The 24,269-nt window shown below is 46.5% G+C and overlaps 6 protein-coding genes across 9 annotated transcripts in view; 4 read left to right on the top strand and 2 right to left on the bottom strand.

Annotated features, from left to right (window-relative positions):
* Positions 1-128: 128 nt before the first annotated feature.
* Positions 129-380, top strand: LOC311343052 (coiled-coil domain-containing protein 157-like; the record flags this gene model as incomplete). The annotated part of the gene is made up of 1 exon (XM_084467908.1): positions 129-380. One exon carries the CDS (start codon positions 129-131, stop codon positions 378-380), a length of 252 nt encoding a protein of 83 aa, XP_084324034.1.
* A 160-nt stretch (positions 381-540) lies between these two features.
* On the top strand, positions 541-1,391 carry LOC311343356 (coiled-coil domain-containing protein 157-like; the record flags this gene model as incomplete). The annotated part of the gene is made up of 2 exons (XM_084468219.1): positions 541-554; positions 827-1,391. Coding segments are annotated over 2 exons (579 nt in total), but the record flags the coding sequence as incomplete, so codon positions are not given.
* Positions 1,392-1,460: 69 nt separating this feature from the next.
* On the top strand, positions 1,461-4,289 carry LOC311343355 (uncharacterized protein; the record flags this gene model as incomplete). The annotated part of the gene is made up of 7 exons (XM_084468218.1): positions 1,461-1,563; positions 1,662-1,831; positions 2,050-2,226; positions 3,055-3,223; positions 3,489-3,622; positions 3,774-3,868; positions 3,995-4,289. The coding sequence occupies 7 exons, from the start codon at positions 1,461-1,463 to the stop codon at positions 4,287-4,289; spliced, it is 1,143 nt and encodes a 380-aa protein (XP_084324344.1).
* Positions 4,290-7,333: 3,044 nt separating this feature from the next.
* On the bottom strand, positions 7,334-11,153 carry slc7a4 (solute carrier family 7 member 4; the record flags this gene model as incomplete). Its single annotated transcript, XM_084467842.1, has 4 exons — positions 7,334-7,557; positions 8,398-8,506; positions 9,326-10,035; positions 10,172-11,153. The coding sequence occupies 4 exons, from the start codon at positions 11,151-11,153 to the stop codon at positions 7,334-7,336; spliced, it is 2,025 nt and encodes a 674-aa protein (XP_084323968.1).
* A 1,976-nt stretch (positions 11,154-13,129) lies between these two features.
* On the bottom strand, positions 13,130-14,972 carry dgcr6 (DiGeorge syndrome critical region gene 6). 4 transcript variants are annotated; one of them, XM_084468572.1, is made up of 6 exons: positions 14,861-14,972; positions 14,660-14,777; positions 14,358-14,518; positions 14,158-14,258; positions 13,870-14,010; positions 13,130-13,688 (listed from the first exon to the last, which is right to left on the bottom strand). In XM_084468572.1, exons 2-6 carry the CDS (start codon positions 14,767-14,769, stop codon positions 13,605-13,607), a joined length of 597 nt encoding a protein of 198 aa, XP_084324698.1. In that variant the 5' UTR covers positions 14,770-14,777; positions 14,861-14,972; the 3' UTR covers positions 13,130-13,604. The 4 variants fall into 4 exon arrangements, with proteins under 4 accessions (XP_084324698.1, XP_084324696.1, XP_084324699.1 ...); XM_084468570.1 differs by lacking the exon at positions 13,130-13,688 and having other exon boundaries at positions 13,699-14,010; XM_084468573.1 differs by lacking the exon at positions 13,130-13,688 and having other exon boundaries at positions 13,699-14,010; positions 14,370-14,518.
* Positions 14,973-15,628: 656 nt separating this feature from the next.
* rasal1a (RAS protein activator like 1a (GAP1 like)) overlaps positions 15,629-24,269 on the top strand; it is a gene marked incomplete at its 3' end in the record, with an annotated part of 13,618 nt that continues 4,977 nt past the window's right edge. Inside the window, exons 1-10 of the mRNA XM_084468217.1 lie at positions 15,629-15,759; positions 16,082-16,138; positions 17,180-17,293; positions 17,641-17,702; positions 18,379-18,508; positions 19,444-19,525; positions 19,822-19,962; positions 20,086-20,177; positions 23,645-23,762; positions 24,173-24,266. Coding sequence (XP_084324343.1) covers positions 15,695-15,759; positions 16,082-16,138; positions 17,180-17,293; positions 17,641-17,702; positions 18,379-18,508; positions 19,444-19,525; positions 19,822-19,962; positions 20,086-20,177; positions 23,645-23,762; positions 24,173-24,266 — 955 coding nt within the window. The 5' untranslated portion in view covers positions 15,629-15,694. The remainder of the gene's footprint in view (positions 15,760-16,081; positions 16,139-17,179; positions 17,294-17,640; positions 17,703-18,378; positions 18,509-19,443; positions 19,526-19,821; positions 19,963-20,085; positions 20,178-23,644; positions 23,763-24,172; positions 24,267-24,269) is intronic.

The raw sequence follows: 24,269 nt of genomic DNA, 5'->3' as shown, positions 1-24,269 counted from the left end.
TGGGACTTGGAGTTCTTCGCGGAAGTCGCTATGGAGATGCAGCGTCAACAAGTCTACCAGCGAGGAAGCGTTACATCACTGGGCCTACCCTCTATGGATGGGTTAGGAAGATGAATCAGGCTTCGAAAATGAGTCCGTTTCTCGGGAGCCGAGATTGTGTTGAAAGTCTCAGAAAAGACCTCATCGACCTGCAGGGGGCCATTCTGGAAGTGTTCTCCAGGACGGGACCTGTACGCTGCCCCTCCTGGAAGTTCCCTGACAAGCTGTCATGCAACCTCGACCTGGTGTCCCTGCTGGAGCAGTATGACCACATTGAAGGGGATGATGAATTCAACCAGTACTCCTACATTGTATTGCTAGAGCTGGTGATTGACAGGTAAATGTCGCAACATCTCATCAAATTATGAAATAAACGTACAAGGCCATAATTCAAAAATGATCTCCCTCTTGAGCAAGACTACTGCTGCTGCTGCAAAGTTTCAATCGTTATACGGTGCTGCTGAGGAGCGGACAAAGCAGAGAGCACAGCCAGAAGCAGGGATGCGTGTCTGTCGGTCTGGTCGTCAGGCATTATTGGAGTAATTTAATTGAACTTGCTAACCTAAAGGTACACCAAGCGTTTCCAAACCTCCCTTATTCATAAACATAACATAAACATATGCATTTGATTGTTCAACATTGTATGCCCTTTGCTTTAACAGGATACATTTAAAGAAAGCCAGGGAGCAACTAAAACAAATCCAAAGGACTGTGAAGAAAAAACACTCTCACTGTCTGATTACTCCCAGAGTCATTCTTCACGTGCATCTGTATTGTCTTCTTCAAGTTCCCTCCACCCCTTTGCACATAATCAAGTCAACACCGTCCCCGCCACTCCTCCTTTCCCTCCCTCGCCTACGGTTCACACCACCCCCACCCGCAAGGTCAGCTGCCAGACGCTGGAGTCGTCTCTCGTCCCCTGCGACGCCTGCGATCAGGTGCAGTGTGTGTTGAGGCAGACCGGGGACTGCCTGGTGAAGCTGTGTCAGAGCGAGGGCCTGCCCTCTTCCCTGCAGCCCCTCCTGGTCGCTGTGGAGGACACGGTGGAGCTGGGACGCCTGACCGCAGGCGACCTCGCCCAGTGGGGCAGAGAGCAGTGGAGGGACATGGGTCGGCTGGGGAAACACCTCAGGGAGGTGCGGGCGACGGTGCAGCCTCTCGCCGATGGGCTCGCCGCCGCGGAGAAAGAGGGGGAAAAGGCCAGGGACCGGATGGAGAGAGCACAGGAGGGTGCGAAGAAGGAAAGGGAAAAGCACCTCGCCGGCAAACGCCAGATGGAGCTTTTACTGCGGGAGGCGCAGAGGTCTGTGACAGAGAAGGAGAGGAGGCTGCAAGAGGAACAACAACGCCTGCTTAAGAGTACAGTGACATCACCTTCTGTTGTACGGAGAGCCTACGCTGGTTGGTTGGTTATACAATTCATGTTTAATGGATGCTTTGTTGCAGGTAATTCCATTTTTGAAGACCAGACATCGAGATTGAAAGAAGAATTAGCTGCACAACTTGAAAGGTTGAACACGCTGGGTAAGGTGTTCAGTTTTTTTTGTTAGGTTTGTGTTTGTTACGCTTTATTCTGTGTACATGAAAAACACTGTATTTTGTGCCATCATATTCCCTGGTAGAGAGGGAGAAAGGTGGTCTGGTGGAGACGGTGAAGGCCTTGCGGACAGCAGAAGAGGCCCACCTCAAGCTGCAGGGAAGGACCCAGCTGCTGGAAAGTCAGATGGCTGACATGCAGCTCAGTCTCAACAAAGAGTGTTCCAAGTATCAGAGCGCTTGCCATCAACAAGTGGTCAGTGGTCCAATCCAGCCACCTTCAGAGCATCCTAATAAACTTCTTAATTACATTCAAGCAGTTGAGCGTATTCTGTCAGTATTCAGACAGTATGTCAATCAAGTGTATGATTATCAGACTATTGAAAAACGGTCAAACCTAGAAAAACTGCTCCATGACCACTAGATCGACACGTTCCGTGGAGGTTTCATCCTTGTACCCAATGCTCCTTCCAGTCCATGCAGGCCCAGAAGAAGTCCTTGGTGGAGAGGATGGAGACTGTGGAGCAGGAGCGGGACGAGCTGCAGAGCAGGTTGGAGAAGAGCGAGGCGCAGCAGAGCCAGCTCCAGGAGCAACTGAACCGTGTGACAGAGGAGAAGAAGACACTGCTGGATCAGTCCGCCCCCCAGCAGGTACCACCTGGTGCCTGCTGGATGTTCAATTCAAATCGCTATCTTTGTGTTTAGACAATATCAGGAAACACAGACATTATATAGCCTGGCTAACGCCAGACCAAATCTCAGGAAGATTTAGTCTGGGAACCACACATTCATTTTCTCGTGTTTGAGGCGTGGTTTACGAATGCCCAGAGCCGTTTATTGGGCGATACGATTGTCTATCAAATGCGTCTGTACGTAGCTCATAGCCAATAAAATTCTAAATAAACTTGCGTTCTGAGCTACTTAGAACACTATCTAAGGCTGCATCAAAAGGTTACTTCTCGTCTGCTGCCATGTTGGATCCATAGATATAAACAAACGACAAGCTTTGGTGTGTCGCATAGACGTCGTCATCGTCTTGCTGTCCCCCCCCCCCCCCCCCAGTTCTGTGGTTGGTTCCCTCGCTGAGAAACAATCGGATCCATGGAATCCAGGCTGCCGAGCAGAGTAAAATGAATTTGCACGCAAGGCAGCATGGGTATACCCAGGCTAGACATTATACACAATAAACACAAAAAAAACATTTCAGTTAAAAAGATTTAAACCAGATATTCACCATCTATGCAAAGCTAAGCCCTTAGGAAAAAAAAAGTCCATCTTAAAGACACGTTTAAGGCACCAGGCTAGGTAAAGAGTTCAGCAGTTGTATGGGGGTGGGAACAAAGTTTGATATGGCATGCCTGGTGCTGAGTAGGTGTGCCCATGTCTGCTGCCTGAGGTGAACCCTTAACCTCTGTCTGTCTTCTGTGGATGCTGCTCAGCGACTCAACGACCAGTATCATACTCCCTCTCCTTCCCCAGGTCTTGTGCGCTGAGCTCCGGGGGGAGAAGGATCTGCTGGAGGCTCAGGTGGAAGAGCTGAAGAGCAGCGTGGGCCGTCTGGACGGAGAAGTGAAGGCGCTCAGCCACAGGGAGAGACTGCTGGTGGCCTTTCCGGAACTCACCACCACGCACCAGACACGGCCCCAGAGTAAGGCCCTGTTGTTCATTATGATCTGTCTTTGTAAGTGACTGACGCCGAGGTAAATATGCAGCAAAGAAAGTGTCTTCTTTTAAATAGTTTTTGAAGGCCTTCTCAACCATAGACAAGGGACAATTTTTCATCCCAGATTATTTGACTTTGTCGTCTTGCTGTTGATTCATTAATTTCTACTAAATGTAAACAACTTTACAGCTTAGTTTGTATGAACTACTAAATACACTTAGAATCAATTTTTTTGTTTTATCTCTTGAAGGCTCAGGGAATGTGCTTTTCGACATGGAGCAGCAATTAGAGGCCAACCACATTCGTATCCAGCTCCTGGAAAAAGAAAATACAACTTTGCGCAACAGCCTTGTGACACTAAATGAAAAATATATTTCTACTATGGTACGGTATTAGTTACCATGGTGATGACATGTTGTAATATGTTATGTACACCAATGTGTCCCCCTTCTGACACACTGTTGTCACGTGACCTGTTGATGACTGAAAGTGATGCCATCACCTAATAATAGTACAATATCACCAATACTCGCAGGACTCACCTGAAGAACGTATGTACCAAACACCACAAACACCGCCTTCAGGGGACCATCGATTAGAAACCAAACAGACACATCGCTTCAGTCCGCCGTAAGTCCTCAGCTGCTCGCATACAGACTCTCTTGACGCACTGATGTGATCACGTCAGTGCTTGATCATGGTATATTGCTACTGTGAAAAGCTCACTGTGTGCTGACCTTTCCCTTTGCATCACAGGCAGGGCAGCCGCGGCAGAGCAGCAAAGCCGAAACCCGACACGAGAAGGGGGGCAGGTGGAGGAGAAGGTGGCCCCGATTATATTGGGTGGGGGGACGATTTCTCCTCTGGCGCCACCACCACTACTCGAGCCAGCCCGACCGCCTCCCCCTCCTCCCCCCTTCTGCTGCTGAACGGGCACACCCTCCAGAACAAAACAGGAAGAGGACGAGGTTCCGGCAGATTCAAAACATTCGGTCAAACACGCCACGCCTACATGGCGGACCGTGCTGCAGCACACGGAGGGAATAGGTGAAGCCCGTCTGTGTGTAAATATTTACTGTTACACCTAACTGCTACATTAGCAGAGCATAACCATTTTCATGTCCATTGGTTTATTATACATCAATTCTATTATCAATTATATCCATTTTTTAATCAGTGTCTCGTTTTATTTGGTGTCTTTAAGTTTTTAGAAAAAGGGTTTGACTTCTCGTAGCGTGTAAATGTTATGCCGTTGCATGTGGATGCCGCTGGTGATGCCACAGTGCACATGTTGTAAAGGGCACTATCAAATAGCAGTGTGCAGTGGTGCATGAAAAAGGACTGGCTTCACTGAATGACTTACATTAGAACTAAATATGTGAGTAGCAGGCCGCGTGGCAGATGATTCAAACCGTTCCATATGGGTGCGTAGCGCCGACAGCCTTGGATGTCATAAACAATGCCACACAGGTGGGCGGGCAGATTGATTATCAGGCTCCTCTGCTGTGAAATGACGTTCCCATGGCAACCTAAGCGCATGACATTCCCTTGACATTCATGGAGTCTTTAAGTCGTTAACTTTTTGGAGGCATCTACAATGCACAAACAATTTTGAGAGAGCACACGAGAGATTACACACACACACATTTTCCTGGAGGTCAATATGTTTCTGTGTATTATATTTTGAGTTTAACTCAATTATCTTAGCAGATAATGGAAATGTGAGATGCTGCTTAGTAACCTGAGTAATGTGTGTTACCTGACCGTATGATAAGCTTCTAATCAATGTATGAGACCAACTTTTCAGTGCAAAACAAATCTCTAAGTTCATATGTCATGCAATAAATTTGAGTTATGATAAATTTATTCAACTAAACATATATGCTTTTGAATGACTGAACCCCTTATTTAGTTGAACACATTCTCAAGATGTTAATCCTTTAACAGTTTAGCTGCATCATCAAGCATGTAATTAGTCTTGGCATGTGTCATTTAGAATTATGAAACTAACTTTAGTCCTATTTTGCAGATTTCGTTTTTTAAATATTAATTAGCTCACTTAGCAGACATATGGAGATTAAACATAATTATGACATTAAATATAGTGTGTGTATATTGTACGATACTGCAGTTTGCCAGCAGACTGCACCATGATCTTGAATGATGCTTTAAAACATTTATTTAGCAATACAGTTTTATCTTTACACAACAACAGAAAGTTGAGATTTCAATGTGTGATTACAGAGAGTACTATTAATAAGTAAGACAATTTCTGAAGAACTTGCGGTACAGAACTGTGCTTGCTGGCACAAATTATAAAACGTTTTAAAGAGGTGACAAAATACATACTGACAAAAAGCACAGCAGTGCCAATGCAGAGCTAACAATCAAAGTTACATTGTGCAATATTGTTAAAACATGGTCCTTTGAAACTGACGGTTTTACTTTACAGACCAATGCCCTAATACATTGTTTTTTGTTAAACCATCTATGGTGTGGTACAGTTAGTACATGCTAATTTCATTTGTTTGTCATTTAAAACACTGGAATGATGCTATGTGGAACTGTTCTAGTAAATACAGAACAAATAAAACCGTAATCTCGTATACTTTGGAAGTCTCGCCCACCTAAACATTGTTAAGGCCATTGGTTTTGTGTATCACAACAAAATATCCATCACATACTGTATATGGATCATCTAGAAAGAGTGATGATATAAACAGGGCCCATCTGGGTGAGAGAGGGCCTTGTCAGGAACATGGATGAAGAATACAACTAGACAAAAACAGTTGTAAAAGATAAAAACAAACAAAAACCACGAACAAAGTTAGGTTCTCTAAAGCGTGTGGTTTGTTATACTGTTATTTCAACGTTTTGTCACATAGCGCGACACATGCACATGTCCATAATCTAGGTCAAACTGCCTAGCCTAGCAGCCGACAGGACTGCCGCAATCTGTCGGATTACAAATGCCGCCAAGGGGGATGAGAGAGAAACCACTGACAAAACAACATAAGCCATCACTGTCTGCTATTATTTGAACTGTATTGACATTCTAAGCATTAGCTTTGTGCTCACGTAGAGAGAAGGGTTGGCTGCCATTTGATAATGATGTGTGGGAAAACTTGGTGGAAGAACAAAAGTCTTCAACATTAAGTTCTCAAAGGGGTCATGGGATGAGAGTTAAGGGATTAAAACAGGGATTTAATTTCCTGATCACTTGTCTAATTAACAAAGAACAAGTGATGGTATGGATTAATGTGCTGCAAGATGGCCTTATTAAAGCATCTGTGAAATTACAATAGAAAAAAAGATATAGTATAAAAATAGTATAATGTTTATCATATTTGATTAAATTAACTTTGGTGGGAGAAACACAAGGACGGACTACACATTTCAACCAAGAGAAAGACACATGATTGTTTCTTAGGATCAATGTGAGTGCAAAACATTAAAATAAGGAAAATGCAGTTCTATAATTTAAACAAAACATGCTAGAAATATAATAATGAATAATATAAAATATAAGAAAGTCAAACTTTAAATGTCCTGTCCAGCATAGCGTCCTTTTGGTAATTTTAAGATCAGCATCCACTGAGTGTACTTGACCGCACAGAATGCAGGTTGTCACAAATAAAGCACCATATAACTTGCAAACACACTGAGACTTTGACATAAGAAATGCTGAGAACGGGTTACAATACAGGCAAGGGAAACGGGAAAACCTAGAACGAAAGAGCTGGTTTAAGAGGACTTTAGTTTTCCACACCTGAAGAGACACAGAGAGATAGAATAACGATATAAAAGCTCTCCCAATATAACATTAAATGTTATATATATTTATAATATTCTAAATGTGCTTCATGGGGACGCAGCGGTGTGCATCGCCCCGTTCTCCTCGGTGGGGGGGGGGGCGTTGGTATATGCAGAGCGGACAGAGAGAGAAGAGTGGCAGTACGGAGTTCCAGGGACAGGCACACAATAGAAAACAGGCTTGTCGAGGGAGCGGTTTAATGCAGCGGTACGGAGGGACAGGGGACACAGGAACGGCTCCACCCCGACGTGGTCCGCTGTGACGGATGACGTGGCATGGCATCACGTCCTTCCCGGTTGCTCGGCAGCAGTGGTGGTCGGGGCGGTGGAGTTGTTGGCGTGGTGGGCCGAGGCGTCCACCTGTCCGTCTGGCTGGACGGACTGAACCGTCTCCACCAGGCTCCCGCTGGGAAGCACCACGTACCTGGCCGCCATGTCTTTGGGCTGGAGCTCCCGCAGGCCCTCTTTGCTGTGCCAGATGCCGTAGCCGAAGTACACACACAGACCTAGAGAGGGAAGGAGAAAAAAAAACCCGCTGAGCCAAACAGACCTCTCGCTAACGCAGGCATCGATCAGCGAGCCGAAACTAATTCTAATTCAAAGGCTTTTAAGGACCCGTGTGATTGGTGATTGCCTTGGCGGCTGGTGACGCCGTGGTGTTAGCCAGCCATCGAGGTGTAAAAGCCATCATAATGCTAAAAGCTGTTTATGTGAAATGTTGCTTTCTCAAGGGACGTGATTACTCAGGCTAATCCAAATGCTCTGCCTAGTTTAACACTCAGGATACATGCAAGTTTGTAACTTGCTGTGGCCAGACAGGCGTGTTTAAATGGTTTACTGGTGCAGAGAAGAGCTAGGCTAATAAGAGTTAATCGTGCTTTCCTACTTATCCTTTTTATTAACAGCCTAATAATCATATATTTGAGCAAGCGTCTGTGACCGTTGCCTAATTAGGGGTAATTAGTTTCATCTCCACAGGGCACAGCAAAGCTTCACATGACATTTAATTATTTATGAGGCAAACATGTTGTCGGCTGTTTTTGCTTGAACCTTCAATAAGCTAAATAATTATTTTCCTACTCCATAGATAAAATTCAAGAATACTGATGTGGGACCTTAAAAAAGGTATACATTTGCATAATCTTAAACTCAAAAAATAATGTTACAATGTGGACAAGCATTTGAATGCAGAAGATGAACGTTTCTGCTTAAAAACTGAAACCTCAACCACAAATCTGATCATGCGGTGGCTGGGAATGGGGAAATGTGGTATTTCAGTAACGATCTGTAAGAGAGCGATCATGAATTCATACGATTGTGTTGAGTTACACTGCAGATTCTGTTACCTATAGCGATCCATATGGCGAAGCGAACCCAAGTGAGAGGGCTGAGTTTCAGCATCAGGAAAACATTCATGAGGATGCTGAGACCGGGGACCAGCGGGACCAGGGGAACCTGGAGGAAAGAAAACCTCACGCTTTAAATCTGCAATCTCAAAGATCTCCAAAGATCTCCATAAACGTCAGCTGAATCACTACCACCTCATGAGGCAACACCGTGGTGATTGAGCCTATGGCCTACTGCTGACAGCCCTTGCACTGGCCGCATTATGAATGGTTGGAACTGGGTGTCTGTGGCAGGTGACTCTCTCCCGCCATGCATTCAGATCTCAAATGGCGCAGTTATTGACGTGTTTTCCGTCACCTAGCAGTGGCTATTCCCCCAAAGAGGGCATGGCAGATTATTTTCGCCGTAGATGGCGCCCTAAAGTGAACTAAACAGAGGTCCTCGAGGCCTGCCCACTTTAAGAAGGGGATGGGAGAATCTGTGCTTCTTCTGCAAAACTTATCGTCAGGTTGACCCAAAAATCGAGTCAGCCTTGTATCCTTGTTAACTTGTGTCTGGCCGTCTGTGCTGTTAAGTAAGTTCCATATTAAAACAATGGGAAACACGGACAGGCCTGTTGACCCCAAACTTTACACCCATAGGTTACTGCACACAAAATATAGAATGAAGAAAGTAGAAGAGTATATTTACTGACTAATATAAACAGTCGACCATTGCCATGGGGTGAGCAGAATGGTTTAGTTTAGCAGGATGATCAGGTTTATGTCTGTAATTATTGCACAGACTAACTAATCAGTATATGTCAACCAATCAGAGTATTTGCTATGAATCACCATAACGTGTTGAGTTTTCCTTGAGTATACAATGAAACCTCAAGGAACATTGCGCTAGAACATTCACATCAACGACACTAAACAGGAAACTAACCTGGAAGGTTTTCTGGTTTCTCTGTGGCTCGTGGGCCCAGATCAGCAGAAGGCTTCCCAGGAAGGCCACACTGAAGATCACCAGCAGCGTGATGAAGCTCCACAGTGGCAACTGCAGCTGGTTGCTCCCAAACTCCACCACGGCGCAGAGGGACACGGCGCTGACCATCAGCGCCAGCACAGAGAAGGCCACCACCTCGCCCGGCTCAAAGTCCCCCACCACCCTGCCCAGGTAGTGCTCCCAGCGGGCCCTCAGCTGCCCCACACCCCGCCGCTCCTGGCTCTCCGACCGCTCCACCAACTGGAGCTTGTCCGAGAACGACTCGTACTCCTTCATCTCCCCCACGCCGTCGGTGATGGTCTGGGTCTCCAGCGCCACGGGGGACGGTCCGGCGGCCGGGTTGGGGGAGGTGGAGGACGTGCCCTTGGTGGCGCTGGTCTTCTCCGGCTGGAAACGGAGCACGATCACGCTGGCCGCCACGAAGGTGTAGGCGAGGAGGGTGCCGATGGAGAGGAACTGAACCAGGGCCTCCAGGTCGAAGATCAGCGCCATGGTGGCCATCAGGATCCCAAACACCAGGATGGCGTTGACGGGGACCTTGGTGATGGGGTTGACCCGAGAGAAAAAGGAGAAGAACAGCCCGTCTTCCGCCATGGCGTAGACGATCCGAGGGAGGGAGAAGAGGTTGCAGAGGAGTACGGTGTTCATGGCTGGAAACCAGAGGAGGACAGAGTGTTATTATTATAGTATTATGGGTCAGTCAGAGTACTCAGAGAATATATGTACTTAAATCATATCATGCCATAGTAGGTGAGTTGAATTGGTCAAATAAAAAGGGACACTTACCACAGATTGAGCCAACCGCCACAATGATTCCGGCCCAACTATAACCCCTGCGGAAGAAAGCGTCCGCCAGAGCCGAGTTGGGGTCCAGTGAATGCCAGGGCACCATGAGCGTGAGCACCATGGAGACCAGGATGTAGGCTGTGGTCGCTATGGCCAGGGATATGGCCGTAGCGATAGGGATCGCTTTCTGCGGATTCTTGGCCTCTTCACTGGAGGAGGCGATGACATCAAAACCCACAAAGGCATAGAAGCAAGTGGCTGAGCCTGATAGTATTCCAGAGAGCCCGAACGGGGCGAAGCCTCCTTCTTTCTGGCTCCAGTTGATCGGGTCGGCCAGCATGAAGCCGAACACCAGGATGAACGCTATGACCCCCATGCTGATGACGGAGAAGATGTGGTTGAGGTAGGAGGACACCTGCACCCCGAAGGAGATGAAGAAGGAGGCCACCACCAGGATGCCCGCCGCCAGGAGGTCCGGGTAATGGGCGAGGAAGGGGACGTCCCACTGCATGACGTGCGTCTCCGTGAAGTTCTGTATGGCGTGGTTAAAGATGGAGTCCAGGTAGCCGCTCCACGCGCGCGCCACCGCCGCGCCGCCAATCATGTTCTCCAGGATCACGTTCCAGCCAATGAGGAAGGCCCAGATCTCGCCCACCGAGACGTACGTAAACATGTAGGCGGAGCCCACCTTGGGGATGCGCGCGCCGAACTCGGCGTAGCAAAAGGCGGCCAGTAAGGACGCGATCCCGGCGAGGAGGAAGGAGATGACCACGGCGGGCCCCACCATGTCCTTGGCCACGGTGCCCGTGAGGACGTAGAGGCCGGAGCCCACCATGCCGCCGACGCCCAGCAGGGTCAGGTCCAGGGTGGACAGGCAGCGCTTCAGCGACGTGGCCATCATGTCGTCGTCCAGCGTCTTCAGGCGGTTCAGCCTCTGGCACAGGCGCACCACCGGCACGCAGCCGGTCGCACACGTCGCCATAGCTACGGAGTTACGAAGGACAGGCAGCTGGGGCGGGGGTTGTGTTCGCGCGATTACCTCGCGTCCATGCCCCTGAGGAACGCACGTCCTGGGAGACACAGGGCAGTAGGTAGAAGGTGAGGTAGAAGGATGTGCTTCTGTGACCGGAAGAAATGTGACTTTGTGGAATCTAAGGTTTCTGTCTGAGTCCCCGTTTGTTCCAACTGGTCATTAATGTATTATATCAAAAATATGAATACTGTTGGTAAGCATAATAATGGTGTGGTGTACAGAGTTGTTTTTCACTGCCAAACTACTGTCAATGGGATACTTTCTCTATGTTAAAATTATTGAATGTGCAAATGCGGTAATGCATTTGCACATTCACATTCACATTCACATTCTCTCTCTCTCTCTCTCTCTCTCTCTCTCTCTCTCTCTCTCTCTCTCTCTCTCTCTCTCTCTCTCTCTCTCTCTCTCTCTCTCTCTCTCTCTCTCTCTCTCTCTCTCTCTCTCTCTCTCTCTCTCTCTCTCTCTCTCTCTCTCTCTCTCTCTCTCTCTCTCTCTCTCTCTCTCATAATTTATGTCTGGCTGTGATGGAGAGAAGCACATGGTAAAGTTGTATGTTTTTTCTCAATTAAATGTTTTTTTGCAACATTTACAGTTTTTATATTGTTTAAGTTACCTTAATCAAAAATACTATTTGGAAAAGAAAAATGCATTCAACCTGAAAAGGTAAATTGGCTGGCCAGGTGGCTCAACTTGCCCCTACGCTGGGGCATTTTGAGCAAAAACACCACTTTTTTTTTTAGAAGTCATGTTTTCACAGACCTATGTCATAGATGCATTATCATTTTGATTGACATCCAGAAATTAAGGTAGATGTTTTCATTTAACTTCCGTGTTATTTTTCCTTGCCTAGAGGACAACATGAGTAAAAATTGGCTCCCACTCTCCCCTATATAGGCTACACATAGTATATAGGGGAGAAGTAAGTACAAACACACACATACGTACACGGGACATTGGTCCTTGGTTCTTGGTTCTCGTCCTAGGCTAGATCAAAAAGTCGACAGTTTGGCTACGGACGGGCCTTCTAAAAGAGGCGGACGATAAGCCGCTCATCCTCCTCTCTGTAGAGATGCAACATCCGATGATGGCGCTCTAATGACATGGCGACTCACCTACGAGATCCTTTCTGATATCATTACGCAATCTTTTATTCTCCAGTGTGGTAACGCCACTATCGCATACGAATGCAGCGCAAAATGTATTATGTTGATGATCAACACAATTGCTATTATTGTTGTAATAGTACGGTCGGAAAACGAATTGCGTATGGACCGTGTACCTTGTCCATTATTTACACCGCATTATACCACTGACCCGACCTACGACGACTCGATGCGCTTTCATCATTCACAGTTATATTCTTTATAGTATATTTTACTTATGAATGCTTTCAAATTGTAACAGTTCCACATTTTGCCGGTTATTTTTTAGGCCTTTTTTTCTGATAGAGCCTACAAAATAAACAATCTAAAAATAAAATAAAAGCATAAGCCAGCGAATGTACGCATATATATATATCTTGTTACCTCTATGGGCTGAGTCGGATAGTTGGTGTCGCGGGTTCGAGGGGCTGTGGTGCGGACCTCGGGGCTACAGGAGGTTCATCCTAGTCCGGGAAGGTGCGAGTGAGACCGCACGACGTCTGCCCTGAACGCTGCGTCTGAGCAGGTTCTTAAAGGAACAGTTGCACCGTATCATCCGAGAGAGGCGAGGGGAGCCTGCACTGGCGTCCCACTAGCGGGGAGCTCCCGTTGCATGATGGGAACACGCCAATCGAAAGCCTTCTCATTAATAGTAAATGGGAATACCCCGCCCTGCTTATATAATCATTATGTATTGTCTACCTATTTAACCCTTTTGGGGATATCCATTCATTATATATATATATATATTAAGAAAACGTCCATTCCTTTGGTTGACCAGCCTTTATTTTACAAAAATAAGACCTTTGAGTCAATGGATTACTCATATTGCCGCCATTTACTGCCAGGAAAAATGCCGGCAATCAATGGTTAAAAAAGAAAAACATTTATACACAATTTTTTTTTTAACAGGAACTCAAATCCATCTGGCAAGGCGTTTCCTTTCTCCATTCACTGACCCATGGGCCTGGTTGTGTACTTGTGTTCTTGTCTTGTGGTCTGGTGGCCATGCCACCTTTTGTCCAACGCAAGAGGAACCAACAGAGAGAGTAATACCACCGGGACTCCGCTCTGACTCACCACCTGAACCACTCCACTGAGCGTTCAGGTGAACTGCACCACCTTGTTCCGGTGGAGGCGTCGTGTTACAGATGGGGACGTTGTGATGTTAAATTCAAGACAGACTGCAGCCACCATGCAGTGCGTGTGGCCCAGGGAGGAGAGCAGGGTACTACGGTGGCTCCACTGGGCTTTCAGCTCAATAGCAGAAGCCTCCAGACTGGGACTCCTTCTGCTGAAGCTTGAGAATCAACTCCAGGAGGTTCATCTGCATCGTTAACTCCTGAAAGGACAGAAGTACATAAAACCGTCGGAGCCAGATCGGTTAGCTGGTGAACTAGCGCCATCTGCTGGACTCATGCCAACGAGTCTGTTTAATGTCCATTTAAACCGATTTCATACGATTTAAGATTTAAACAGATTTCCCACGGTTTGAGATTTAAACATGGTGTCGGAGGAGGAACCTGGGGATTAGTTGTGATGAAGAATCCGGCCACTCCAGCCGCCTCAAGGGTGTTCTGCTGGTCGATCACCTTCTGATCCATCTCAGCCACTATCTTCTTGTCCATCATCTTCTGCTCCTCTTTCAATCGCACCTCCAAAGCCTTTAAATTTAAATTAAGCCGGCACTATGTCACCTTTATCACAAATCACCGACTCACCTTTAAGCCAACCGGATTTAGAGGATGTAGAAAATACAGAAGATCACAGTCATCCCATATTTCCATGTAGCTGTACCCAGGGCCCCTCACCTCGACCTCTGCTTGTTGAGTTGGTTTCAGAAGGGCCAGGTTGTGCGGTTTGCAAACCTGCAAGGCAGCCTTGTTCTTCTTCGTCAATTCTTGCTTGAGTGCTAGGTACAGAACAAAAGCGTATTCACGTCAAACCTATACAAACCACGCGAAAACATACACCGTAGCAGCCCTCTCTTTCGTTTAAACGGGGGGCCAACCTTGATGCTCACAGTGCAGCTTCTGCCTCTGGTTGTACAGGTTCCTCTCGGTGAGGTGCTGGATGTCCAGCAGCCTCTGCACGATCTCATACACGGTGCCGTCGATGAGCGCCAGGGCCAGGTCACTCAGCGTGGTGTAGGACAGACGCTGCTGAAACGAGCTGTCAATCAAGGACAAACAAGAAGTCAGCATCTTGATTGCGATGAAGGGACCATCGTTATCCATGTGGCCTGTGGCCTAAACTATGACCGTTTAACGTACTTCTAAATCTATTTAATTGACCTGCAGGTTGTTAAGTCACCTGGGTAGGTCTTTGACGAGGGTCTGCAGCTCAGACAGCAGGTAGTAGTGGCGCTCCTGTTGTTTGGTGGAGTCGCCCTGGCCGAACGGGGCTCCTGACTGAACATCCATCCCCTGGTCTGGAAAACACAGCACTAAGTTAGTCACCGGCCGACCAAAAAAATGAACTAACACAACCGTGTGATTAGAACAACATAGCTACCTTATTTTGGCCACTGACTATTGAAAACCGTCTCGCATATTGCCGTAAAATGGCAATAAGTTACAAGAGCACTTCATCGATGCAAAAGCAAAAGCACGGCGGAGGACCCCGCGCAGTCGTCCCCTGGGCGCCTGTTTGGAATTAATCATTTCATATTTTTTTTTTCTTATTGTTATTTAAAACTATCTTGAAGACCCAGGTTTTATTTGACGTTGGTTTTTATTTTGTCGACGTTTTTTGTGTTGTGTCTGTTTGGAGACGTCACTTACAAGCCACCGTTGAAACCGTTTTCTGGATGATGTAGACAACGAGCTGCAGTATTCAACACCCCCGCCAGGTGGCGCATGATGTCATGAAACAACGTCTCATCAGACCGTACATAATACCATTTATAATTAGAACAATTAATAGGCAACTTTCATTTCTGCATTGGATAAGCAATTTATTCTTAATATTCCAAGGTATACAGCCAGTTGTGTCGACATTTGAGGCAATTTGTGTAATTTCTTTGTTTGTTTGTTTGTTTAAATTCTCCTGAAATATACATTTCTGATTATCTGACACTATTATTACTTCGTCAACCACCAACAGGTCGACGGAAAAAAGATGTGCGTTTCTTCTTCAACCAGTTGAACTTTCCTTCCCTCAAACCCCGACCCGTTGGACCAGCACCGCCTGCCGCGTGTGTTGCGCACCGCCTGGCGCGCCGCGCGCCGTCACGCGCGGGAGGCGCGGTGAGATGAAGCTCAGGTGCGGAGACTGAGGGACCGCACTGTTGTCCGCACGGATGGACGCGCGAGAAGATCGTTTTGATAATCAACCATTCTGATTAAAATGGCCAAAAATACCTCCCTTTATTTTCGAATTGTCGAGGGCAGGAGTCTCCCAGCCAAAGACGTGTAAGTTACATTTCAACGGGGTTTTCATCGTTTATATGTAGGCTACTATCGTTGATGGATCAAATAGCAGAAGGTAACGTGAATGTGTGTGTAAGACTGACCGTTTGGAGAAAGTGTCTTTTTAATCGCAGCGGGAATTGGCATTGAATCATCGGGATGATAAATCGTAGTATTTTTTTTATATCTATGCTACATGTGCTACTAGGATATAAAGACCTAAATACAAATCTCAGTGGGGAGCATGTATTTGATGTATAGAGCTGTGGGACTTTTATGATGGCGTTATTTCATGCATGCTGACACGTCCTTCCCGACACCCCAGGTCCGGGACCAGTGATCCCTACTGCATCGTAAAAGTTGACAATGAAGTGGTGGCGAGGTGAGTGGTGTCCGCTGGTTGATCACTTCCACACTGTGCGCGTGTTAGCAATTGTGCCAATATAATCGTAATTATGGGAACGGCGATTAGAATAACAATAGTATTACTAAACTGATATCGCATTCTGATTATAGGCTATCAACGTCGCTTTAGATAGGTGTTGGTTCCGTATGTCTCTGTCCCTCCACTAGTCCCCCTACGGCAGGGATCCCTGTGTGGAGTCGTGCCGTTGTGTGTTCCCACAAGGTAATAATGCCTAGTGCACAGAAAACCTGATACTTGACTGGCCTTTAAGACAACCTTGGGTAACCATGGAGAGGATGCATTAATTATTACAGGGAGTCCCCGTTATGGGGAGGAGATGGGAGTCAAGGCTGGCGATTTATAGATCACTTCCCAGCCGGTAACACTATGTCCCAAAGATTGTATTTAAAAAGTGCATTTCTGTCCCGATAAATGTTATTTTGAGGCATTTGTATGCACCACAAACATTTCCCCGGGGTGGTTGTTATGCTAGCTGTCGGTGCTTCACCGGCTCCTTGATTGTGCTATTCACCCGGTCCAGCCAGAGCTGGACCGGCTCTGGCTGAACAAGGTCCAGCCAGAGCTGGACTTTGTTGGAAATCACACCAAGAAGCATGTTTACTGCATTCATTATTGGTTTATTACATATCTGAATAACATGCCAACGTTTCTGTTGTTCAACTGAAGACAGATGCTCCTCACACCACTCTGTGCCAATGAACTGAATAAGATGCACAACAGTCTTTATATAGCCTAGTATAGGTCTATGTATGAACAGTCGATTACATCTAATATGCATGATATCAGTGTGGCACACTGGCAATCTTTACACAGAATAATGTTCCCTGAACCAACAGGACTGCTGTCTTTCCTCCACAGGATCAGAACATTAGAAAATAAATTGGGATGAAGTGGACTGCAGAGAGGAAGAAATGAGTGTAAAAAGTGTAAGGAAAGCCTAGGGGATAGAGTAGAAAAGCATGATGTTAACATGTATAATATAATATTCTATTTTAGGACGGCCACGATCTGGAAGAACCTGAATCCGTTCTGGGGGGAGGAGTACACGCTCCACCTGCCCATGGGGTTCCACTCGCTCTCCTTCTACGTCATGGACGAAGACACCATCGGGTAACGTTGTGAGAGCCTCCTGCTCCTGAATGACGGTGCCTAGCGAGTGATAACGACGGTGCTAGTTAGGACAGGGTTTGGCTCACGTTTTCTGTTGGGTGAGTTATTTACCCTTGATGGATGCCCCAAGGTTAAAGCACCGTACAGTGAGACAGAAAGACAAAACCCCTCCATTTTGTAATATCAACAAACATTCCCATCAGAGTTGATGAAACAGTGTTTCTTTAACTCTTATTTTAATTTAATTCACGTCAAGCCTGACCGTTCAGTTTCAGTTCTCGCTCTGTACAGTCGATGCAAGGTTTCCTTTTCGGCTGATCTCTAACGCTCCTTATCTTTTGCTTCAGCCACGATGACGTCATGGGGAAGATATCTCTCAGCAAAGAGGCCATCGGTTCCCAAGCCAAAGGTAATTCTGGACCCGCTCCATGGGTCTGTGTGCACAGGGCCGGCCACATGACCCTGAACATGACCCTGCCGCCCGGGCTCAGAGGTCAAAACAGATTGATTCCCGTGACTGAGATAAATTAAGTCTCTGTGATTGAGTAGGACAGATTTTTTTTTTTTTTTTTTAGAGCTGACCTTCTGGGAAAGTTACAGAATAATCTGTCACACATCCAATACCTATTTATTTATTTTCTCATGCTCAGGGTCATGCCCATTTCAGATTTCCTTGTGGCTTAAAAGGTTCATGCCTGCAGGAACTCTATGTGAGTTCTCATTCTATGTGAATGAATGCATTTTCTAATGGCCATCTTTTCTGGCTTTTTTTCTTTCTTGCCAATCCATGATTTTGTGATATTATGGATCATAGTCATAAAGGGGCGAAAGCTGGAGCAACTGGTTGTTTCCATGCATAGAGTCCATATGCTTCATGCCATCCATGCAAAATATGCAAACTGAACGTCCATGTTTGTGCCATGGTAGCTACATGTGTTTGAAATGGGGGGGGGGGGGGGGGCTTTTGGTTTCGGACACATTTAGAGTCAAAGGATTCTAACTTTTCCACCATTTTCCAACAGTGATTCCCATCACTTGATGTTGATGATGTTGTGATGTTCTACATGTGTTGCGATGTGTCCCAGGGCTGGACAGCTGGGTAAACCTGACCAGAGTGAACCCAGATGAGGAGGTCCAGGGGGAGATCCACCTGGGCCTGGAGCTGCACAGAGACACGGAGAAGGTCTGCCTGCGCTGTCACGTCATCGAGGCCAGGTAAGACTCTGGCTGTCGGCCCTGTGGCTCTTCAGGTAAACAAGCCAGGTCCGTTTTTAACACACACTCTGTAGTTATTGTGGATGTTGCTGAGTGGAGGCCAACCTTTGTGCTGTGTCACATAAATAACATCTGTTTTCATCGTCTGGTTAAATGTTTTATTGTGATAATGTTAATCTCAAGTGTGATGACGAGAAGATATACTCACACGTAAGGTCACATGTACATTATCCATACATTAGTGATTTGTTTTGTGAGAAAGATGCATATCTTCATGTATAAGATGAAGTGCATATCCATTTTCTGATATTTAGACATACACATTTATCTTAGAGGGATTATATACACGTTATTCATGAACAGGTACGGTATGGCCTGTTGTTTAAGGATGCACTTTTGAATTTGGGTTTGAACCAACACCCTTTAGGTGGGATGATTGAGCTAACTAAACGATCTTCCTACTCGTGGTGAACCAGCCAGCTAGCAAGCTAGCCATTCAGCCAGCCAGCCAGCCAGCCCGTGGCCGGGCTGCTCACTGAGGAAGAGGCTGCTTGGTGTTTCTCTCTGCTCTCACTTTGTCACCGTCACCCTGCCCTCCTCCTCCTCCTCCTCCTCCTCCTCCTCCTCACTCAGCACTCTCTGTTAGCCCCTGAGTCATGTGACCACTGCACTCTCCACTCAGAGCTCCATCTGGGAGGCCCCTGCTGGCCCCGCCCCCTCCATGGGGTTGGCTGGGTGCTATGGTGTCAGCCATAGCTTGGCTCTGTGTGTGGGGCTTTGATAACATTTAACTCATTTTAAGAAATGTGGTGTGGTGAGTGTTTTCAGACACCGCCACCATCACCACCCCGTCTCTTACACTGATTTTGGCTCATCAGAGGTGGTGATATTGAAGTTGTGTTGAGTGTTCCTATTCTTTTCCCATCATGCACCAGGGACTTGGCTCCCAGAGACATCTCGGGAACCTCGGACCCGTTCGCCAGAGTCATCGTCAACCACCATAGTGCGGACACCTCGGTGAGCGCTACATGGCAGCTCGGTTGGAAACCATGCCGACAGAGTCGGCAGCGCTTGTTTCAAATTTAGTTTTGTGTACTCTCCCTCCCTCCTTTTTTTTCTCCCTTTTCCTAATCTCTCTTTTGTCTCTCTCTCTCTCTCTCTCTCTCTCTCTCTCTCTCTCTCTCTCTCTCTCTCTCTCTCTCTCTCTCTCTCTCTATCTCTCTCACTATATACATTGTTTGCATTAATAAATATTCTAATAAATCTTGTCTGTTTGGGGAGCATCGAGGTTTCACGTGCATTGATTCCTCCAGATTATCAAGAAGACTCGTTTCCCACATTGGGGAGAAAACCTGGAGCTGGATCTGGAGCTGGAAGAGCTGAGCGACGAGGCCATGGTCACGCTGGAGGTCTGGGACTGGGACATGGTGGGCAAGAATGACTTCCTGGGAAAGGTGACCAGTAACATCCTGATGATAATCCATCCATGGGATTTCATGCCCTGTCCTGTCGTCCTTCATCGATTGCTCTGATCTGATGTGTTTGGGTTTTCCCTGGTTACGTTTCTCATCACACAGGTTGAAATCCCCTTTGCTTGTTTGCACAAGACACCTCTGCTGCAGGGCTGGTTTCGTTTGCTCCCTCTGGGAAACAATGAAGATGATGCAGGGTAAGGATTATGGATGTGTTTGTTAGTGCAGTATGTTGACACCGCATGTGTGAGTGTTTGTTTGTTTGTGCACCCCAGACTTTATCAAGTAACAGTTATTTTATCAATGTTCAAAATTCATACATAAAAAAACCCTGACCAGCTGAAAACTGAAGATCGGAGATCGTCCGGTAGTGAACGCTGTACCCTTAATCCATACAACGGGCAGAAGTGTAATCCTTTAGGGCAATAGAGCCTGTCATTGTATGTCCTCTAAAGAGGTGGCCACGGCTCAGATTATATCGTATCATTATGGAACGGATCCCATGTTTCTATGCTTTTCTCTTGATCCGGGCTGTTTGTTGTTGTGTCCAACCAAGACTCGCTCAGGGAGAGTTAAGTTGAGACGTTGCAGGAGGAGAACGATGGAAACGTGAGGGAGAGCTGGAGAGTGGAGCGTTTGTTGTGTGGGTTTAGTGTTCTCTTAAAGATTCAGGGGAGGGAGGGATGGGATTGTACTGACAATAGGGAAATATCCTGCAACATGGAGGCATCAGATAGAGACTTCTCCTTGAGCGAGACTAGGTTGGACACAGTAACAAACGGACCCTGATCAAGCGAAACTCTCTGTAGGGAGAAATAATGAAAAACAAGAACTTTTAAGGGATGTGTATAGACGGGAGTTAATTGCCCCAAAGGATTACATTGCAGCCGTTTCGCTGATTACGTCTGCATCGTTCCCACTCAATACTGGACCAATCTCAAAAATCGTTGTCTGCTTTAGTCCCATTTAGGACCCAAAACGGTCATAAAATAGGCTCCAGGTTGAAAAATCCCAACTAGAGACTAGCACTGAAAGCACAGTGGAAACATAGCTACCGTTAGGCATTTCTAAATATGCCTATCCCTGTCACTATACTGCTAATTGGTAGCATTTTAAAACAAACGTCTCAGCATGTCTCCTGGCATGCTGGTGGGCTCCAACAGATCAGACACAGACACACAGTCTCAGGGGTGGTTCCATGAGCAGCTGAAGCACGTCTGATCTTTTTACCCTCTATTCACCATCAACCTAACAAATTGTGATTTGTGTCTCGCCTTTAAGGTCCTTTAAGGTTTTTAAGAGCTCAGATTTTATCCTTGACAATAAAATCGGTGTATATATTTTCTAATGACCAATAAAATGTGATTTATCATTAGGACCGCTAGTCATTCCCACGAAATCAACATCCGTTAACGCCACAATGCATCAATGTGCTGTTTATGGTTGCAACAAAACATTTCAGTAACTCAAAAAGGTTAATTTAATCTAACTTGATAGATTTCAGTGTTGTGTTGTTACTTCACTGATCTCTGCTCAATGGTGAGCACATTGTGATGGTCAACTAAAGTAGGGATATATGTGTGCTTTTTTAAGATCACAAAGGCTAGTTTGCATGTTAATATATGCACAGTTTTCTGCTTCGTTAAGACCAAAAAGACCAGATGAGTTTTGGAATGTTCTGAGATGGTGTGAACTTCAAGAATCATACCTGTAACCTAAAACTAGGCTGTCTCTCTCAGCCAATCAGCGTACGGTACTGATTGACTGTAGTCAAACCTACAGAATCCCTAGCAGGAATCCCAATGTGTCCTGTTACTAGGAAGGCAGTTTTAGAACACTCTTAGGGTGGTGGACAAGTTGGTTCAAATCAAGGTGCAAGTTTCCAAGTCTGATTCTTTAAAAAAGACAGTGGAGTCAATACTCCTTGTTACAATACTTTATTTGTGGGTTCATGCAGGAAACCCAGAACAACCAGCAGAGTCCTTCTGTGGTGACCTTACTTCTCTTTTTCTGCGTGTTAATCCTGCATGCTTCTCTCATTCTTCTCCCCCCATTATTCTGCCATTATTCATCGCAAAACACAGTATATCACAGCACATGGCAAGGGCGGGGCTCTCAGTGACCTCTGATCATCACCTGTCATTTTACAAAAAGGTGTAACCCACTGATTCCGATTGGGTTACCGTTATTTCAAACCAAGCCAATCACAAACCTTTTAGCGGGGTGTGATACCTGGGCAAGACGGCCTGTTGGTCTGAGGGGGATCTGTCGTTGGGCTGTGAGACAAGAGAAGGGCTGTTTGGTGCTAATACCGACCCCTCAGCTGCTCCCTGGATCAATTGCTTTAAGAACAAAAGGGGAGGAGGGTGACAACAGGGTGAAGGGGAATACACATACATTGTTTGATCAACTCCAGAGTGGTGAGGGGGATAGAGACAGATGGGTGGCAGGAAGGGAGATTAATAACAGGAGGAAGGTGAGACATATTTATCAACTAAAACTGGGGGTCAGAGAAAGGGATCCGGCAGGGAGGGGCGTGAGGGCAGGGAAAAGGTGTCATAAACTAACAGTGGGGGTCAGAGACAGGGCTCTGGCAGGGCGGGGGGAAACTGCATGAGGCGAAACCCTATCTCACTGTTTAAAGATTAATACATTCCTCAACAGTAGCCATATTGATGGTTAAACATTAACCTGACCAGATGCTTCACCGGCTGGAACTCAGATCTTGTCTAGATATAGGACACTGCTATTGGGGGATAACATGGCTCATGCGATGGGAACCACAGCCTTGAGTCCCATATTTGGAAGTTGTATTAGTGATTAAAACAGGGACATCTGACGTGGTTTGTAATGTAGTCTCAAATGACTCAAAAGTCACTGCATATCTGCTGATGATGGAGGTTGTATCATTACTTCCACGCGTCTATTTACCAGAGTGAGCTGGCCTTCACTGAGACTTTATTTACATTCTGTGACAGCTCCATCATTACTTCCGCAACCTCTGTAGACGCCTAAGGCTCTTCACAGAGCGCTTACGGACTAGGGTATAATGATTCCATTGTTTTAACGACCCCTAAGGTAAGGAAAGTTTGCCAAGAAAGCCACCCAGTTTTCAGGCCCGCAGCGTGGAATGAGCTTTTAAACAGGATTAGCCTGAGAGAGCCTGCCGTTCTGACTGAATATATGTCAATCACCAAAGCTGTGATTGACAGTAGGGCGGGACAATGTAACAGTACTGCCTTGTAGGTCTTGCTTCTATGGCAGATGCAATGATTCAATGAGTGATATAATGTGCTGATGTTAATTAATTAATTAATTAATCAATTAATTATTTAATGAATCTTTGCTTCTATGCTGCTGCTGTCATGGCCAGATGTAAAAAATAGACCAACCTGGTTAAATAACAAAATGCGGGCAACAGGTTTTTTTTTAAATGTGCTTAAAATTGGATTGCATGTCTTTACTTGAGTTTGGCGTTGAGTACTACCTATGGCAATATTTAAAATGATTTCACAGCAAATTCACAAAAAACACTTTCATTCCCCTAGTCCTTGGTGCATAAACACCAGCTGTCAGAGACACATTTAGTGACTGATTCACATATGTCTCACCTTCTGTGTGTGTGTGTGTGTGTGTGTGTGTTTGTGTGTGTCTCCCTGCACAGTGGTAAACTGGGGGCGCTGCGTCTGAAGGTGCGCCTGGTAGAAGATCGCATCCTCCCGTCCATGTACTACCAGCCCCTCATGGACCTGCTGGTGGAGTCGGTCATCTCGCCCACAGAGGTCCGCCTCACCTCCACCCCGTCTCCATCTCCATCCTGCACCTGATTTAGTCATCGAATCATCACACCTCCAGTGTCCTATCTCTCTCTCTCACTCTCTCTCTCTCTCTGTCTCCCTCTCTCTCTTTCTGTCAGTCTCTCTGTCTGTCTGTCTCTCTGTCTCCCTCTCTCTCTCTGTCTCTCTCTCTGTCTCTCTGTCTCTCTGCCTCCCTCTCTCTGTCTCTCTGTCTCTCTCTCTCTCTCTTGCTCTCTCCCCACCCCCCCCGCTCTCTCTCTCTCTCTCTCTCTCTCTCTCTCTCTCTCTCTCTCTCTCCCCGGCCCCCCCTCTCTAACTCTCGCTCTCGCTCTCTCTCTCTCTCTCTCTCTCTGTGCAAACCTCGCTCGCCCTCGCCCTCTCCCCCTGCCCCTCAGGTTGAGGAGAGCAGCCCCCTGACCATGCTGGAGGAGGTGACTACGGTGGAGAGCCGGCAGGACGTTGCCATGACTCTGGTGAAGATCTACCTGGGCC

Source organism: Micromesistius poutassou (genome assembly GCF_964030765.1).
Source record: "Micromesistius poutassou genome assembly, chromosome: 5".
Taxonomy (NCBI): Eukaryota; Metazoa; Chordata; class Actinopteri; order Gadiformes; family Gadidae; genus Micromesistius; species Micromesistius poutassou.
This window is presented reverse-complemented; position numbering and strand designations above follow the sequence as displayed.

What these genes read in the sequence shown, in the direction of transcription:
- dgcr6 (XM_084468570.1), bottom strand. Translation starts at nt 14,769, where the DNA reads ATGGATGTTCAGTCAGGAGCCCCGTTCGGCCAGGGCGACTCCACCAAA. An exon ending in GCTGCACTGTGAGCATCAAG is followed by an intron (nt 14,259 to 14,357) that starts GTTGGCCCCCCG and finishes TTCTGTACCTAG; the next exon opens with CACTCAAGCAAGAATTGACG. An exon ending in CTCAACAAGCAGAGGTCGAG is followed by an intron (nt 14,011 to 14,157) that starts GTGAGGGGCCCT and finishes TTAAATTTAAAG; the next exon opens with GCTTTGGAGGTGCGATTGAA.